General features: G+C 31.6%; 2 protein-coding genes across 4 annotated transcripts in view; both read left to right on the forward strand.

Annotated features, from left to right (window-relative positions):
* The first annotated feature begins 605 nt into the window (after positions 1 to 605).
* Positions 606 to 11,232, forward strand: aggf1 (angiogenic factor with G patch and FHA domains 1). Of its 3 annotated transcripts, none has more exons than XM_051092434.1 (16): positions 606 to 691; positions 778 to 829; positions 1,373 to 1,593; positions 1,729 to 1,828; positions 1,909 to 2,096; positions 3,801 to 3,938; positions 4,041 to 4,241; positions 6,258 to 6,780; positions 6,911 to 7,013; positions 7,097 to 7,148; positions 8,256 to 8,357; positions 8,460 to 8,625; positions 8,736 to 8,815; positions 10,377 to 10,504; positions 10,656 to 10,755; positions 10,850 to 11,232. In XM_051092434.1, exons 3-16 carry the CDS (start codon positions 1,390 to 1,392, stop codon positions 11,054 to 11,056), a joined length of 2,292 nt encoding a protein of 763 aa, XP_050948391.1. In that variant the 5' UTR covers positions 606 to 691; positions 778 to 829; positions 1,373 to 1,389; the 3' UTR covers positions 11,057 to 11,232. The 3 variants fall into 3 exon arrangements, with proteins under 3 accessions (XP_050948391.1, XP_050948394.1, XP_050948392.1); XM_051092435.1 differs by having other exon boundaries at positions 644 to 680; XM_051092437.1 differs by lacking the exon at positions 6,258 to 6,780 and adding an exon at positions 4,566 to 4,632 and having other exon boundaries at positions 629 to 829.
* Positions 11,233 to 13,527: 2,295 nt separating this feature from the next.
* pde8b (phosphodiesterase 8B) overlaps positions 13,528 to 16,698 on the forward strand; it is a 64,663-nt gene continuing 61,492 nt past the window's right edge. The window contains exon 1 of the mRNA XM_051092432.1: positions 13,528 to 13,766. Coding sequence (XP_050948389.1) covers positions 13,722 to 13,766 — 45 coding nt within the window. The 5' untranslated portion in view covers positions 13,528 to 13,721. The remainder of the gene's footprint in view (positions 13,767 to 16,698) is intronic.

A 16,698-nucleotide genomic window follows, 5' to 3' on the forward strand; every position in this document is an offset into this window, starting at 1 on the left:
CTTTATTGATTTATGTGTAATGCTCATTTATTAAACTTTTTTTTTTTTTTTTTTTTTTTTTTTTTTTTTTTTTTTGTAAATCATGGGCAACTCAGTATTCCAGGTGTTTAATTGTTTTATTAAAATAAATAAATAAATAACCGAAAATAAATAAATAATCAAATAAATACATCAAAATTGTGTTAATATTGTATATGCTTTTTTGATTTATGCTTAATGGTGATTTATTATGCTTCTTTTTTTTTTTTTTTTTTTTTTTTTTTCCCAGTGTTTAATTGTTTTATTAAAATAAATAAATAAATAAATAACCGAAAATGCTGATTTATTATACTTTTTTTGTAAATCGTGGGCAACTCAGTATTCCCGTTTTTTAAATTCTTTTATTTAAATAAATAAAGAGTCCTCCATAAAAGACTAACTAAAGAAATAATTTTTAGGGTTGGGTAAAACGTAAATGAACAAATGAAGGAATCAAGAAATGAAGAAATAAATATCTTTATATTTTATTTAACAGGTTGTCACTTCGAGCAAACGAACTTCAATGATGCATTACATGAGTTCTACATCGGGGGCGCTGTGGCGCCACAGCAAAACCGGAAGTGATGCGGGAGTAAGTAAGCCATGACGTCACAAAGTGAAAGTATGGCAGCGTCCGTTGAAGTGGAATTAAAGTTCATCACGTTTGTTCCCTGTAACGCACTTTACGATCACACAAACTTCTACACGAATATGTGTCCAGTGCACGGTGGTCATATGATGTTTATCTTTGATTTGCAGATTGACGCGCGAGCAGGGAATCTGGGAAGGCGCAGGGAAAACGGTTAAATCGGTGAGAATAATGTGGCGTAAAACTCAAAACATAGTTTATCTATTGCTTAATATTGTATCTTTTACTATATAAAATGAGTTGAGACCTTTAATTGATTGCTATGCTCAGATTACTGTCATTTTTTAAATGCTATGTTTTCAAGTTCTACATACTTATTTGCATTTTATGCATATTTGCGAAATGCTTCAATGATTGGTTGGTCTAGTTAGGAGTTTTCAAGTCTTTTAATGCAAGGAACTCACTCCCTAAATTATATATGCAGCTGTGTATTTTTATATATCCAGACATATTACTATCGATTAGTTAGTCTTAGATAAATAAAATGAAACAAATTAGACAAAAAGTTGGCATAAAGGGAAGTAGTGAAGTGATTTATTTCCTTAAAAACTTTACTTATTTCTTTGTATCATCTTTATATTTGAATATGTATTACTTGATGCATCTTTAACTCATTTAGTTCTTTAGATTTGAATTTAAATGATGTGATTTCTCCCTTTTTTTAATGCAGTCAACTATACTTTCTTATTCTAATCTACATTTTAGGTAGAACATCCTTGGCAATGGCTGCAGAAGGAAATCCAGACCCTGAATCCAGTAATCAGGGTTTGGAAGCAGAGGTTGTGTCTTTGAGATCACAAGCCGAGGCGCTGCGACAGGAGCTAAAGACGTGTAAGGATGAACTTCAGAAGTTACAGAAACAGCTCAGCCAAAGCGAACGACTCCAGAAGACGACTGAAAGCTACAACGAAGATCTCAGACAGCAGGTGAGCCATACTGTTCTGGACAACAGGGGCAGTTGATGGTTTAAGGAGCATTTCCCAGTACTTGACCAAATGAAAGACAACAAATTTTTCAACACAAGAAGATTTGGTGATAATGTTGTGTTTGTGTTGTCTTAGGTTGCTAAACTGAGTGCAGAAATCCATGAGAGAAAGAAGAGAGAGAGGGAGAAAGTGGATGCTGAGACTCAGACGGAGGAGTATACTTGGACAGAGACGGGTTGGTCCTTTTTCTTGTTAATATTTTAGTCATCCGCACAACCGATGTGTTATTTAAATGTTATTTTCTTCCTGAAACAGATTATTATAATTATTACTATGGCGGATATTACCAGTCAGGAACGGAGACAACGGCAGAAGCACAGGAGAATGTTGTCATGGAAACTCAAGGATATTGTGAACAGACTGAGGAGCATCACATAACAGCAGAGACGGCACCAGCCAATCCTGAGCTACCGAATGAATCCAGTGATGTTCCACAAACAGAGGTATGAGAAGTGTTGCTTATTTAAGTGTTATTTATTTCTGATAATAGATTTGGGCGTTTATTAAAGTCGGTATTGACATAGTTTGCATGTGTTGCATTTTGAGTTGAAACATCGAATGTCTAAAATATGGCAGATGTGATCTAACATCAGGTTTAAATAATCTGTATAATGGCTGAAATAATATAACAAATCTCAAAAAACTTACAGTAATGCCAAAATCTAGCCACAAAATAAACATATTGCTAAAAAAATAAAATAAAAGTAAATTAATCTAACATATCGCCAAAAACCTCAGTTACTGCCAAAACAATCCAACATATTGTCAAAACAATCTATATTATGACTACTAATTAAGATATGGCCAAAAATGGCCAAAACAATTAAGTGTATAGTCAAAAACATCTATATTATGGCTAAAATGATAAAACATATCACAAAGAAATTAAAATATGGCCAAAGCAATCACCAAAACTGTTAAAACATATAGCCAAAATAATCCAACGTATAGTCAAAAGAATCTATATTATGGCTAAAACGATTAAAAATATCAGAAAGAAATATAAAAAATGGCAAAAATAGCCATATTTATTAAAACATAGAGCCAAACCAATCCAACGTATAATGAAAACAATCTATATTATGGCTGAAATTAGAAAACACATCGTAAAGAAATTAAAATATGACCAAAAATGGTCAAAACATAAAATGAAAAAAAAAGCCATCACAGAGAAATTAAAAAATGACCAAAAATCGCCCAAATTATTCAAATGTATAGCCAAAACAATTCATATTATGGCTAAAATGATAAAACATATCACAAAGAAATTAAAATATGGCCAAACAATGGCCTAAACTTTTAAAACATACAGCCAAAGCAATCTAATGCATAGTCAAAAGAATGTATATTATGACTAAAATGATAAAACATATAAAGAAATTAAAAAAGGACCAAAAATGGCCAAAAGTATTAAAACATATAACCATAACTATCCAACGTATAGTCAAAACAATCTATAAAACGGCTAAAATAATTTAAAAAAAATTTAAAATAAACAAATTAAAATATGACTAAAAATGCCCAGAACTATTAAAACATATAGACAAAATATCCAACATATAGTAAAAACAATCTAAATTATAGCTAAAATGATAAAAACATATCACAAAGAAATTAAAATATGGCCAAAAAGTGGCCAAAACTATTGAAACGTATAGCCAGAAAAAAACTTAAAATTTGGCCGAAAATAATCCAGCCAGTGAAAATTATAATTTAAGCAGTTAAAGCCAAATTAATATCCAAATTTATAAAATATGGACAATATAAACCAAAAAATAGTTAAAACAGTTTTTGGCAAAAAATGTAGTAAAGAAAGGAAGATTATAATAGTCTGACACATCATATCATCACTGAAAATCAAGTATAGCTAAAGTAATCAACATATAGCCTGGAGTAATTAATTTAGTCAAATTAATTTTATAGTCACATAATCATAATATGGCCACAATCCACAACCCAGCATATACCCAAAATAGTCTAAAGTGTGATCAGAACAATTCAACATATTGCCAAAACAATGTAAAATATGATTAAAATGATCAGACATTCAGCTAAAACAAATATGAGCTGTTTATAGCCAAACAAATAATTATCATTTAAAGTAATAATTATTAACCAGTTTGTTGACTGTGTAAACATGTTCTCAGGAGGCCTCTGGAGAAGGCGGCTCTATAGCAGACATGCTGAGAGCAACAGCAGAGGAAGCGTTGAACCAGACCAACTTTGTGTTTGATGAAACCTCCGGCATGTACTACGACCACAGCACTGGATTTTACTACGACTCTGTAAGTCGTTATTCTCTTGGGATGCTTGGCTGCAGTTATTTGTGTAATCGACATGTGCAATCTTAATCACCTGTGTTAATGTGTTTTTTCCTCTTCCCCCAGTCCAGTCAGCTGTACTATGATGCTAACACAGGCATGTACTATTACTACGACCCAGAAAGCGGAAAATACCAATTCCACTCTAGGATAGAGGTGCCTACAGCACACCCCGAAGTGGAGCAGACGCCACAGAGGAAGACCAAAGATTGGAAAAACAGGAAGTCGGTGAAGAACACAGATAGAGCTTCCTGTCCCGACGGAGGGGTGAGATGCACACGGACACACATTGTCTTTGCATAGTTTTGTAATTGCAGAGAATTGTTTGTTGGTTGACACTCAGTCTTCCTCAACTTGATTACTCATTTGAAGTTTAGTTTGTCAACTACCATCTTGAGTCTCAGTTTTCAGTATTTTTTCATTCCAAAACAACTATTGGACTTCTGGTTCTTGCTCTCGTTAAATTCAGTTGTTCGTGGAGGTTTGTAGAATAGCCTGGGGTGTCAGAAACAGGTCCATCGAGCAGTTCAGAGCATTATGCGAAAATTTATGCCTGGTGGAGCTGATCGTGTGCTCTTCCTTTCGCTGTAGGTTCAGGATTTGACTTACTCGTTGGCTCAGTTGAAGATAGACCATTTGAGGCGGGTTGGAGTGAGAGGTACGGTCTTTAATAGCTATAAAGTTATATAGATTTAGTATTTTTCCCTCAAATGGACATAAGAAGCAGAAGTCAATCAGTGATTTCTATTTTTGAAGTTTATGTTCACTACTAAATACACTACTGTTTGGGCTCAGTGCAACCTGAATTGCTGCCAAAACAATTCAATGTATAGTCAAAACAATCTTGATTATGGCTAATATGATAAAACATATCGCCCAAAAATTAAAATATGGCCAGTAAATGGCCAAAACTGTTTAAACTTATAGCCAAATCAATCCAGTGTATAGTTAAACCAATCTGTATTAGGCTAAAATGATAAAACATATCACTGAGAAATTAAAAAATGGCCAGAAAATAGCCAAAGTTATTAAAACATATAGCCAAAACAATCATGTAATGGCTAAACGGATAATACATATCACAAAGAAATTAAAATATGGCCAAAAAACAGCCAGCATTTTTAAAACCTTAATTCAAAACACATCAATTCAACATATAGTCAAAATAATTTATTTTCTGGCTAAAATAATAAAAGATATCACAAAAAAATTAAAATATGGCCAAAAAATAGGCTAAATTAGTAAAACAGACAGCCAAATTAATCTAATGTATAGTCAGAACAATCTATATTGTGGCAAAAATGATAAAACATATCACTGAGAAATAAAAAAAATGGGCAGAAAATAGCCAAATTTATTAAAACATATAGCTAAAACAATCATATTATGGCTAAATTGATAATACATATCACAAATAAATTTAAATATGGCCAAAAATGGCCAAAACTATTTAAAAAATATAGCCAAATTATTCCAACATATAGTCAAAATAATTTATAATATGGCTAAAATAATGAAAGATATCACAAAGAAATTAAAATATGGCCAAAAAATAGGCAAAACTGTTAAAACATACAGCCAGCCAATCTATATTATGGTTAAAATGATAAAACATCCAAAGAAATTTTAAAAATGCCATCATAATATACAGCCAAATCAAGCAATCTGTAAATTATGTATTATGATATATTTTTTAAAAGAAATTAATACTTTTATTTAGCGAGGACAGATTAAATTAAGTATTAGTGACAGTAAAGACATTTAATGTTTAAAAAAATGCTTTTGAACTTTATATTCAAAGAAATATTTAAAAAAATTACATTTTAAAATATATTCAGATCAAAATAATTTATTTTAAATTGTAAAAATATTTCACTATTACTGTATTTTTTCCCTGTGTTTTTGTGCAAATAAATGCAGCTTTGGTGAGTGTAAACGATTTAAAAAAAACATTTTCAAATTTTTAGAATTTGTTGTGGAATCTTTTCGATTTTCGGTAGTTTTTATCTTTAAACTGGCTTGTGTCTTCAAATCTTGATTGTGCTATTTCTTTATCCCATGATGAACTCTTCACTGTCTTTTTTGTGGACGAGAATTATAAACACGTCAAATTAAAAGCGATGTTTGGATGTTGAGGTTTTAGATGGTTTCGCATTATATTTTCTTCAACTCACTAAAAACTGAGACTCAAATGGAACTTGAAAGCAAGTACAAGTCTTATATTTTCAATTCAATCCGATGTGGAGGCACTCCCTGATTGGCTGAGTGTTTGCTCACTGACAGGACCATAAAGAGCCGGAGCCTGAGGTTGCCCGACAGTCTGAAAACCACCAACGAGGTAAAAAGGATGATGCATCATCGTTTAAAAAAGGACGAAAGTCTCGATCTCGAAGCCCGCAGCGACCCAGCAGCACAGAACGATCCAGACGGACCAAGAGCCGAGACAGAAGCAGGGATCGCTCTACGAACAGAAAGAAAACCCGGAGGCGGAGCGAATCCCATTCTGATGACTCGCACAGCAGGAGGCGAAGAGAAAACGGGTCGCATTCTGATGACACGCATAGCGGAAAGAGAAAAAAGAAGAGGAAAGAGAAGAAAAGATCACGTTCTGAGACTCGCAGAGAAAGCAAGTCACACTCTGATAATGCAAATGGAGAGAGCGAGCCGGAGGAAGGCGAGATCACAGAATCAGATGGAGAGAAAGAACTCTCTTCAGCATCAACATCTTCATCATCCTCGCCCGCATCTCCTGTCCATCCAGATCATGACAGTCCTGAGAGAGAAATGGAAACGCAGTTACAGGAAGGTGAGGAGGGGAGCGAACGTTGCGCCCCCCCGGTGGCCGTTCATAGACGCACTGTGTTATTTTTAATGTGGGTCAGGTAAGCATGCCATATTTTGCACTATTCGCAATGTGTGTTATTTGTGTATTTCAGAAGCCTGGCCACCGTGTGTTCGGGTAACAGTTGTTCGCTCTCCTGTGCTGCAGACGGGAACGCTCTTCATTCTCACGGCTGATACAGTCGCCACCATCGGCCGGTCGGTACAGTTCTGTGTGTAGTTTTGTTTATCTGTTTTGTTGACAGACTGAGTTAACATGTTTGCGTGTATCTTGTTTGCAGAGAGAAAGACATGAATCATGCCATCAGAATTCCTGAGATGGGAGTTAGCAAGGTAAAACAAACTCCGATCAAACACACATTATTGAATCTAAACAGGTGCTGAGACTGCATTTTTTTATGGTCAAATGTCTTGATATGCATCAAATAATGTTCAAATACTGAAATATACTCTCTAAATCCTTGTTTATTTTAAAGAATTGTCTTAAAACTGCTGTCAATTCGATTAATCGCCATTAGTCGCGTCCAAAATAAAAGTTTGTTAACATAATATATGTGCATGGGCTGTGTATATTTATATGTATATATGAATATACACACATACATGTATATATGTAAGAAATAAATTTTAGTAGTAAAAAATAGTTTTTGTCTATTTAACATATTGTGTGTAGTGTATTATTTATTATGTATATGCACAGACACACATGCATGTATATATTTAAGAAAAATTTTAATACTTATATATTAAATATATTTATATATAATATAAATTATTTAGTGCTGTCAAACGATTAACTGCGATTAATCGCATCCAAAATAAGTGTTGTTTTTTTTTTTTTTTTTTACATACTATATGCATGTGTGCTGTGTGTATGTAAATTTAGCATGTATATTTAAATACACATGCATGTATATTTTTAAGAAAAATATGTATAATATATATAATATAAATTATATGAATATAAATATATACATGTAAGTACATGTGAATATTTTCAAAACAATGTATTTGTGTGTATTTATATATACATCATAAATATACACAGTATACACACATACATTATCTGAACAAAAACTTATTTTTGATGCAATTAATCAAGATTAATTGTTTGACAGCACTAAAATATATACATGTAAATATTTTCAAAATATGTACTGTATGTGTGTCTTTATATATACACATAATAAATATACACAGTATACAAATATTATGTGAACAAAACCTTTTATTTTGGATGCAATTAATCACGATTAATTGTTTGACAGCACTAAAATATATACATGTAAATATAAGTAAGAAAAAATCTTACTGACCCCATTTAAAATTCCCCAAAGGGAATAAAATATTAAAAAAAACATGTTTTAAAACACTAAACATGATTAATTTGATTTCATTTTGACTCCTTGCTGATGATTTCCTCTCTATCTCTGTTTGTAGTCCCATGCAGAAGTTTATTTTGACCAGGAGCAGCAGTGTTATATGCTGATAGATCAGGGAAGCCAGAACGGCACCGTCCTCAACGGGAACAGAATACTGCAGGTAACACAAACACAGCTGTTCTGTCCCAACATCCTTTCACACTTACCTAAATATAAGGACATTTATTAGAATTGTAAACATGTTTTTGTGTTATTTCTGCAGCCCAAGGTTCGCTGTGACCCTTGCCCTCTGACCCACGGAGATGAAGTGAAGATGGGAGAAACGGTTTTGTCTTTCCACATCCACATGGGAACAGATACGTGTGACGGCTGTGAACCAGGACAGATCATTGCACACCTGAGCCGCCATAAGAAAGACGACGCCTCCGGTATGTATATGCATGCACATACTGATGGCAAATTAGCATCTTTGCATGCTTCTGCTCATTAATTGCAGCTCAGATTTTTTGCAATACATGCATATGTATGTATATTTCAGGAACTGTTCTTAGTAAAGAGGACAAGGAGGTGCAAAGACAGAAAGAACTGAAGATGATGAAGGTTAAATACGGTCTTAAAGTAAGTTTTTAAGCGCAAGTCAGGTGTTTTTATGTTGGCTATGTAATAGTGTGTGGTCAGTGCTGCCATCTTATGGTCAGCATGTAGACAGTCATTCTATTCCTAGGTGTTTTAAGCTACAACAAAATGATGCTATTGTTGTCCAGAAATCATGCTAAGCATCATTGTTATTATTGTGCATACATTTTATCCTAAAATTTGTTCTAAATCATTAACTAGTCTTAAGCTAAACTTGTCTTGCAACTTTTGTGCTACACAGTGGTTTTCAGTCTTTGACATTATGAAAAGAACTTGAAGGCAACCAGTGTTATTTTAGTGTCATTGATACCATTATGGTTTTTGTTAGTGTTTTGAATGAGATTTTATTTTTATAAATTGTTTTAATTTGAAAGTTTTAGTAATTTTGTTGTGTTTTTGTCTATATATTTTTTTTTTAAGTCTTAGTTTAGTTTATTTTTTATTTTTTTTTTTTTTTCATTTTAAAAACAAAAATGAGAAATGCTGCATTGGCAACTAGCTGAAGTAAAAAATAAAAAATAATTTTTAAATTAATGTTTAATTTAATTTTTAATTAATAATTCATTAGTAATTTCATTTTTTATGGTTTTAGTTAACAATAATAATCATGTGTCCAACATAATATTCAAAAGCACTTTAAATTTAAATTAAAATAAAAAGAGAAAGTATATTTTAAAAATTCAAATTCAAAATATTGCCTAAAACTAAAATGTTAAAAAAAAATTACTTGAAATAAATTAACATGAAATGAAATAAAATTAAATTAAAAAATCTAAGTACTAAAATAACTAAAACTAAATAAACTAAAACTTAATAACTATATAAAAGTGACAAAATTGACAAAAACTTAATTACTAGAACTTTAAATTTATATTAAAATACAAACAGAAATAATATTTAAAAAAAAAAATTCAAAATATGACCTAAAACGTTAAAAACATTACTTGAAATAAAGTTAACATAAAATAAAAAATTTAATTTTAAAATGACATTTTTATTTAGTTTAAGTACTAAAATAACTAAAACTAAATAAACTAAAACTTAATAACGACTGTATAGACATGACAATATTGACAGAAACACAACAGAACTACTAGAACTTTTAATTTGAATTAAAATAAAAAAGAAAATACATTTTTAAAAATCTAATTCAAAGAATTACCTAAAACTAAAATGTTAAAAAATTATCCAAAATAACATAAAATGAAATTAAATAAAATTTAAAAATCAAATTTTTATTTAAAGTACTTAAATAACTAAATCTAAATAAACTAAAATTTGTAACAACTATACTGACATGACAAGATTGACAAAAACACAACAGAATTACTAGAACTTAGAATTTAAATTAAAATGAAAACAAAATATATTTAAAAAATTCTAATTTAAAATATTACCAAAAAACGTAATAATTTAAATACTATAAAATGTATTGTATATTTCATTATAGGTATAACTCAGAAAATGTACTTGGTTTTGTTTTGTATTTTCAGCGCTACCACTATGCTTGTTTAACAAAGACTTGCGTGCGTGTGTGTTTCAGAGCAGTGATTATGAGGAGCAGAAGACCCTGAAGAACACCAGGTATAAAGATCGAGCAGAAAACCGCCGGCAGACAGTCGGTAGCGAGGGAACCTTCCAGAGAGACGATGCTCCAGCTTCTGTTCATGTGTACGTAACCTACTCAGTCAAACATTTACCCATGTAAAACAGATCTGCACTACAGTAGACATCTTGCGCAACAATATGAAGTCTCCTCAAGGTTAAAGATGTTTTTGCAGACTTGTGCTTTTTCTCACCCTGTCTCTGTCTGTGTGTGTAGTGAAATCGGAGATGAAAATAAGGGTAGACAGATGCTGGAGAAGATGGGGTGGAAACGAGGAGAAGGGCTCGGCAAGGACGGAGCTGGAATAAAGGATCCGGTAATACTGATTTCTCCTCGTTTTGTTTACGCAGTGTCACGTACGCTAGCGTGTGAGATTAACGCTTACTTCCCTTTGTGTGTGCACGCGGTAGATTCAGCTGAATGTCCGCAAGGCTCAGTCCGGTCTTGGTTCTGGAGCTGCCGTGTCGATAGACGACGCTTCGCTCACCAAAACCAAAAACCAGCGCAACTGGGAACGTGCGCGGGAACGGTTCTCTGGTGCCTGCCAGACTGACTCCGCCCATCCTGAAACTAGCCAATCACCTAAAGCCTGGGTCAAAAGTCATGACACAGAGTGACTTCTTTGAATCTGACGCCAGACGTGGCCATTATTTGGCTAACTTTTCTAGTCATTTCAGTGGAAGGCCTTATTCTTATGAGATTTGTAAATACACACAAGTTTGTTTTGAGTGTGTTTTTGTTTACAGTGAAATCCAAAATAGAATTTCTTGGACAAATAAACAGTTTAAAAACAGTATGTGCATTCCAGTTTATACATTCGTATTAGATTTGCTTCATAAATTAAATTAAAAGTACATCTTACTTTATCCAGCAACATCTGTAAAGGCACATGTTTTGTGGATCATTTTGCAGCATTTATAGTGAAGGCTATAGTTAAACCTGTCCAATCAGAAAAGAGCAAGACAAGTTATTCCACTCCATAATAGTTTTCAGTCAGTCTTTTCTCTCTGTCATTTGTCTATAGGCTGCAAAAAATTAGTTCTGTTAGGGAACGAAATCCCATGTTGTAATTGTGACACCGTGTTACCTTGGTATCATTATCCACACATAAAGCTGCTGTAACCAGTTTGGTTTCTGTATGTTTTGGAACGTGTAGCAACCCAGCTACTTAAACATGATTATTATTTGCCTCATGCAAGCATGAACACTTATTATTGTTTATCTTTGAATTAACGTCATGTCTGGGTCACGTCACCTCAAAATCAAAAGAAAAAATTGCTGAAGGATGTTTTTAGGACCATTTAAGACCAGTTTTAGTACACTGTTTTCCTAGGATTCTCATGATCGTAATGTGCCGTGTTTTACTTGTGACTTTCTTCATAGTTCTCATTATTTTCAGCAGTCATAGGAAACAATATTTATTATAATATTATGATTTATAATAATAATAATTATTATTATTGTAATTAGTAATACTGTTATTAGAATTATTCCCATTACTGTAGTGGAAGAAGTATATTATTTAAATTATGAAGCATTTGTATTATATATTTTATAAAATATGGTAATTATTATTTTCAGTGTTTCTCATCAAATAATCCTGTTCAGACACCAATAATATTTATTATTTACTTTATTATTTTTATAATTTGGTATTGCCGTCTGAAGTAACGTGTTGAGAATGTAATGAATGTAATTACAAATAACTGTCAAAATTAATATGTATGAAAATGTATTATTATTATTATTATTATTATTAATAATTAATAAATTATTATTAGAATTATTAGCACTCCCATTACTGTAGTAGAAAAAAATTATATTATTTAAATTATGAAGAATTTGTATTATATAATAATTTTATATTAAATGATATATAGTTATATAATATGGTAATTATTTTCAGTGGTGTTTCTCATCAGATAATCCTATTCAAACACTGATGATAATAATAATAATACTTATTATTAGCATTCCCATTATTGTAGTGTAAAAATATGTATTATTTACATATTATAATATGGTATAATTGTCATCTGAAATAACACATTGGGAATATAATGAATGTAATTATGAAAAACTCATATAATAGTCAATAATTGTCAAAATTAATATTTATGAAAATGTATTATTATTATTTGAATTTTTAGCATTACCATTATTGTAGTTGGAAAAATGTATATTATTTAAATTATAAAGCATTTGTGTTATATAATAATTTAATATTATATGATATATATTTGGTAATTATCAATATTTTCAGTGGTGTTTCTCATAAGATAATCCTGTTCAGACACTAATAATAATAATAATAATAATACTTTTATTATTATTATTATTATTATTATTATTATTATGTGGTATAATTGCCGTACGGAATAACATACTGAGAATGTAATGTAATTACAAATAATTAGCAAAATAGTAATTGTCAAAATATTTATGAAAATTGTTTATTAATAATATTAATTTTTATTATTATTATTATTATTATTATGTGGTATAATTGCCGTACGGAATAACATACTGAGAGTGTAATGTAATTACGAATAATTCGCAAAATAGTAATTGTCAAAATATTTATGAAAATTGTTTATTAATAATATTAATTATTATTATTATTATTATTATTATTATTATTATTATGTGGTATAATTGCCTTCCGGAATAACATACTGAGAATGTAATGTAATTACGAATAACTCGCAAAATAGTAATTGTCAAAATTAATATTTATGAAAATTGTTTATTAATAATATTAATTTTATTCTTATTATTATTCTTATTATTATTATTATTATTATTATTATTATTATGTGGTATAACTGCCGTCCGGAATTACATACTGAGAATGTAATGTAATTACGAATAATTCGCAAAATAGTAATTGTCAAAATTAATATTTATGAAAATTGTTTATTAATAATATTAATTTGTTTATTATTATTATTATTATTATTATTATTATTATTATTATTATTTTTTGAAGTGGAATATGGCTCTGACATGAGTCCGCGAGATTCCCCGTATTGCGCAGTCGTGCCCGCGGATCCGGCGGCGCTAGGACCGCGCACTTGTCCGTTCTGTTCGTGTGGGTGAAAAAGTTCAGAGAAACGTCGCCTACCTAAAACCTCAAAAAGTTCCCAGACAACATTGTCTATCGGTGCGATCTGGTGGAGAGAATGCTGACAAAATGTGCTTTCCGCGAAGTTTTGACTCTAAATAGGCCGGATTTCATGTAACCGAACCTCTGAGGGCAGTTTGGACCGGGGACGGACAGAGATGAGCGCAAGCACACAGCTGCTGTCCAACGGACCACGGAGAGAGGTGAGATTCACTTTGAACGATTCATAACCGTCAGATCCCACGCTGAAAGCCTTCTTATAAAACAAGGGGTTGTTTTTGTACTGAGCCATCGAAGGTCGTTCATAAGACGTTTAACTAGATTAAGTTTAGCCAGTGTGACAGTTTTAAGCAGCGAAGAATAATGCGACTCGGTGTTCTGTTAATTCTCTTTAACGTGAGAAAGAATGAGCTTATAAGAAGTTTAATAACAAATTTTACCTGTTGTAACTTACTTGAGGGAATAAACGTCAGGTCCTCCGTTAGCCAGCGCTCCTCATGCCAGCGTTTAGTTCGTTCACATTGCTGGAGTGAGTTGTGACTTCTAGCTGTCCTTTACACAAAACCAAATGACATAAAAGTGTTATAAAAGCATATTGCTACCTACTGAACTAAACACAATAAAATATGACTTGCTTTAAAAAGAAAAAGTATCTGTATAGAAACCAAAAAAAAGTTCCTTCAGTGAACTTGTGCACTGTTTGGGGTAAATTGTGTCATTGGGAAATACTTTTTTTTAAAAGTACAAAAGTTTTCTCAGATGGCACATCTTACCCCACTCGCCTCTATAGGTGTATTTGCATAATGAGCGCCAGTCTTTATGCACCATTTGTTTTTTAAAGCAGTTGCGTTTGTTCTGTGGTTTCCTTTGAGTCTTTGCTGCTGTGGTTAGTAAATGAGGCTTTTTTGGTGTAGAAGAATGTAACACTGAGATTTCCCGTTCTTTCTGTTACATAGTACAGTAAGTGTCAGTAGATTTGTCTCATTCCACCTGGACAGTATTGCAGTTTTCCAGCAGAGGGCAGTCATGGGTGGGTTTGTGTATACAAAGCAGAAGGTCAGGTCAACAATCAGTGTGCAACATGCTGGACAGATTAAATCATCTGCAAGGGGGCAAGAGGTAATTTTATTCCTTTGATTAAGATGGGATGTTGTAATGTGGAAGAAAGACGCTGTGTTGAACTCTACTTGCTGCTGGAGAGATTAGGTGTTTCATTTAAAGCAAAGATTGCAATAAATACCTCGGTCGATCAAAAAGCTTCCAGCTGAGTGTCTAAATTAAACATTCTCAGCTACAAGATATTCCAAAGGATAATTTTCATATGTAATCTAATTCACATTTTGTAATTGCAGTACTTTGTAATTTCCATTAAGAGTGGCTGATTAGAATACCTGACAATCGCATTGACAGTTCGTGCATGATGAATATGCTGTGCACTTCTGAAAAGGTGTAAATTCTGGAAAAAAGTAACTTTTAATTGCTCTCTGCAGTGCTGGCTATGATTTCGACAACCTGATGATTTCCCACTGCTTGTATAAATGTTTAACCACTGTCGGTTTTCTTTACTGCCTTTGTATCTTTGATTTATACCGGGGTACTGGATGATTACCATGTTTATATAACATGGCATTTACACTGTGTCAGGTTAACTTTATTGAATGCCGCAGTATGTACCATGAAAACATAGTAATACCATGATACATGGCATCAGTTGCACTTTATGTAAGAGGAAGACTAATGAAGCTTATTTCTGTCATGGACTAAAAAAAAAAAAAAAAAAAAAAAAGATAATTGTGACTTTTTATCTCACATTTCAGATTTTTCTCACAATTTTTATGCTACCAGTCAAAGGTTTTTGAACAGTAAGATTTTTAATGTTTAAAGAAGTCTCTTCTGCTCAACAAGCCTGTATTTATTTGATCCAAATACAGCAAAAGCAGTAATATTGAAATTATTTTTACTATTTAAAATTACTGTTTTCTATTTTAATATATTTTAAAATGTAATTTATTCAAAGCTGAATTTTTAGCATCATTACTCCTGTCTTTAGTGTCACATGATCCTTCAGAAATCGTTCTAATATGCTGATATGCTGTTCAAGAAACATTTTTTATTTTTTTTAATTATTTATCATTATTATCAATATTTAAAACAGCTGAGGACATTTTTTCAGGTTACTTTGATGAATAGAAAGATCCAAAGATAGGAAGGATTAGCAAGGAAGCTTTAAATTGATCAAATTGATGATAAAGACATTTATAATGTTACAAAAGATTTATATTTCAGATAAATGCTGTTATTCTGAAATATCTGTTCATCAAAGAAACCTGGAAAAATTCTACTCAGCTGTTTTCAACATAATAATAATAAGAAGAAGAAGAAATGTTTGTTGAGCAGCAAATCAGAATATTAGAATGATTTCTGAAGGATCATGTGCCTGGTGAAATGATGCTAAAAATTCAGCTTAAAATCACATTAATAAATTACATTTAAAAATATATTTAAATAGAAAACAGTTATTTTAAATAGTAAAAATATTTCAAAATTTTACAGTTTTTCCTGTACTTTGTATCAAATAAATGCAGGCTTGGTGAGCAGAAGAGACTTCTTTAAAAAAAAAACAATAAAAACGTTGGTAGTGTATTTACCAATTCTAACTTTGATTCTAAGAATTGCAATTTTCAATTGTAAAAATGAGATAAAAAGTTGAACTTAAGCAGAAATAAGCTTCCATAGAAGACAGACATGAAAATAACAGTGTTTTTAATAAACACAGTAAAATTATAACTCTAATTAGCATATGTTTTGATTATATGGAAAACAGCAGCTTTGACATTTTTAATAATAACTCAGTTTATGTTTCATGAGAAAAGTCAGGTTTTCGAGAGACATTCAGTTTAAGTAAATGATCTGTGGAAGGAGTAACTTCATTGGACTGACCAAAGTATTGATTACAATAATTGTACTTCTTTTTTTAAAATTGTATTTTAAATCCTCCTGACTCAAAATTTTGCACATGCACCACGTGATTTGCGTATGATAAATATACACCGCAAAATCCAAACTATAGTAAAATCAATAAGATTTCCCGCTGATTATGTAAATGTTTAACCACCAGTTTATCAGAATAGTACA

The sequence above is a fragment of the Labeo rohita genome, chromosome 21 (genome assembly GCF_022985175.1).
Source record: "Labeo rohita strain BAU-BD-2019 chromosome 21, IGBB_LRoh.1.0, whole genome shotgun sequence".
In the NCBI taxonomy this organism is placed as follows: domain Eukaryota; kingdom Metazoa; phylum Chordata; class Actinopteri; order Cypriniformes; family Cyprinidae; genus Labeo; species Labeo rohita.

Excerpts from the sequence above, each read along its gene's own strand:
- aggf1 (XM_051092434.1), top strand. The coding sequence starts at position 1,390 with ATGGCTGCAGAAGGAAATCCAGACCCTGAATCCAGTAATCAGGGTTTG. Across the intron at positions 7,149-8,255 it reads CTGAGATGGGAGTTAGCAAG|TCCCATGCAGAAGTTTATTT; the intron begins GTAAAACAAACT and ends CTCTGTTTGTAG. Across the intron at positions 10,505-10,655 it reads GCTCCAGCTTCTGTTCATGT|TGAAATCGGAGATGAAAATA; the intron begins GTACGTAACCTA and ends CTGTGTGTGTAG.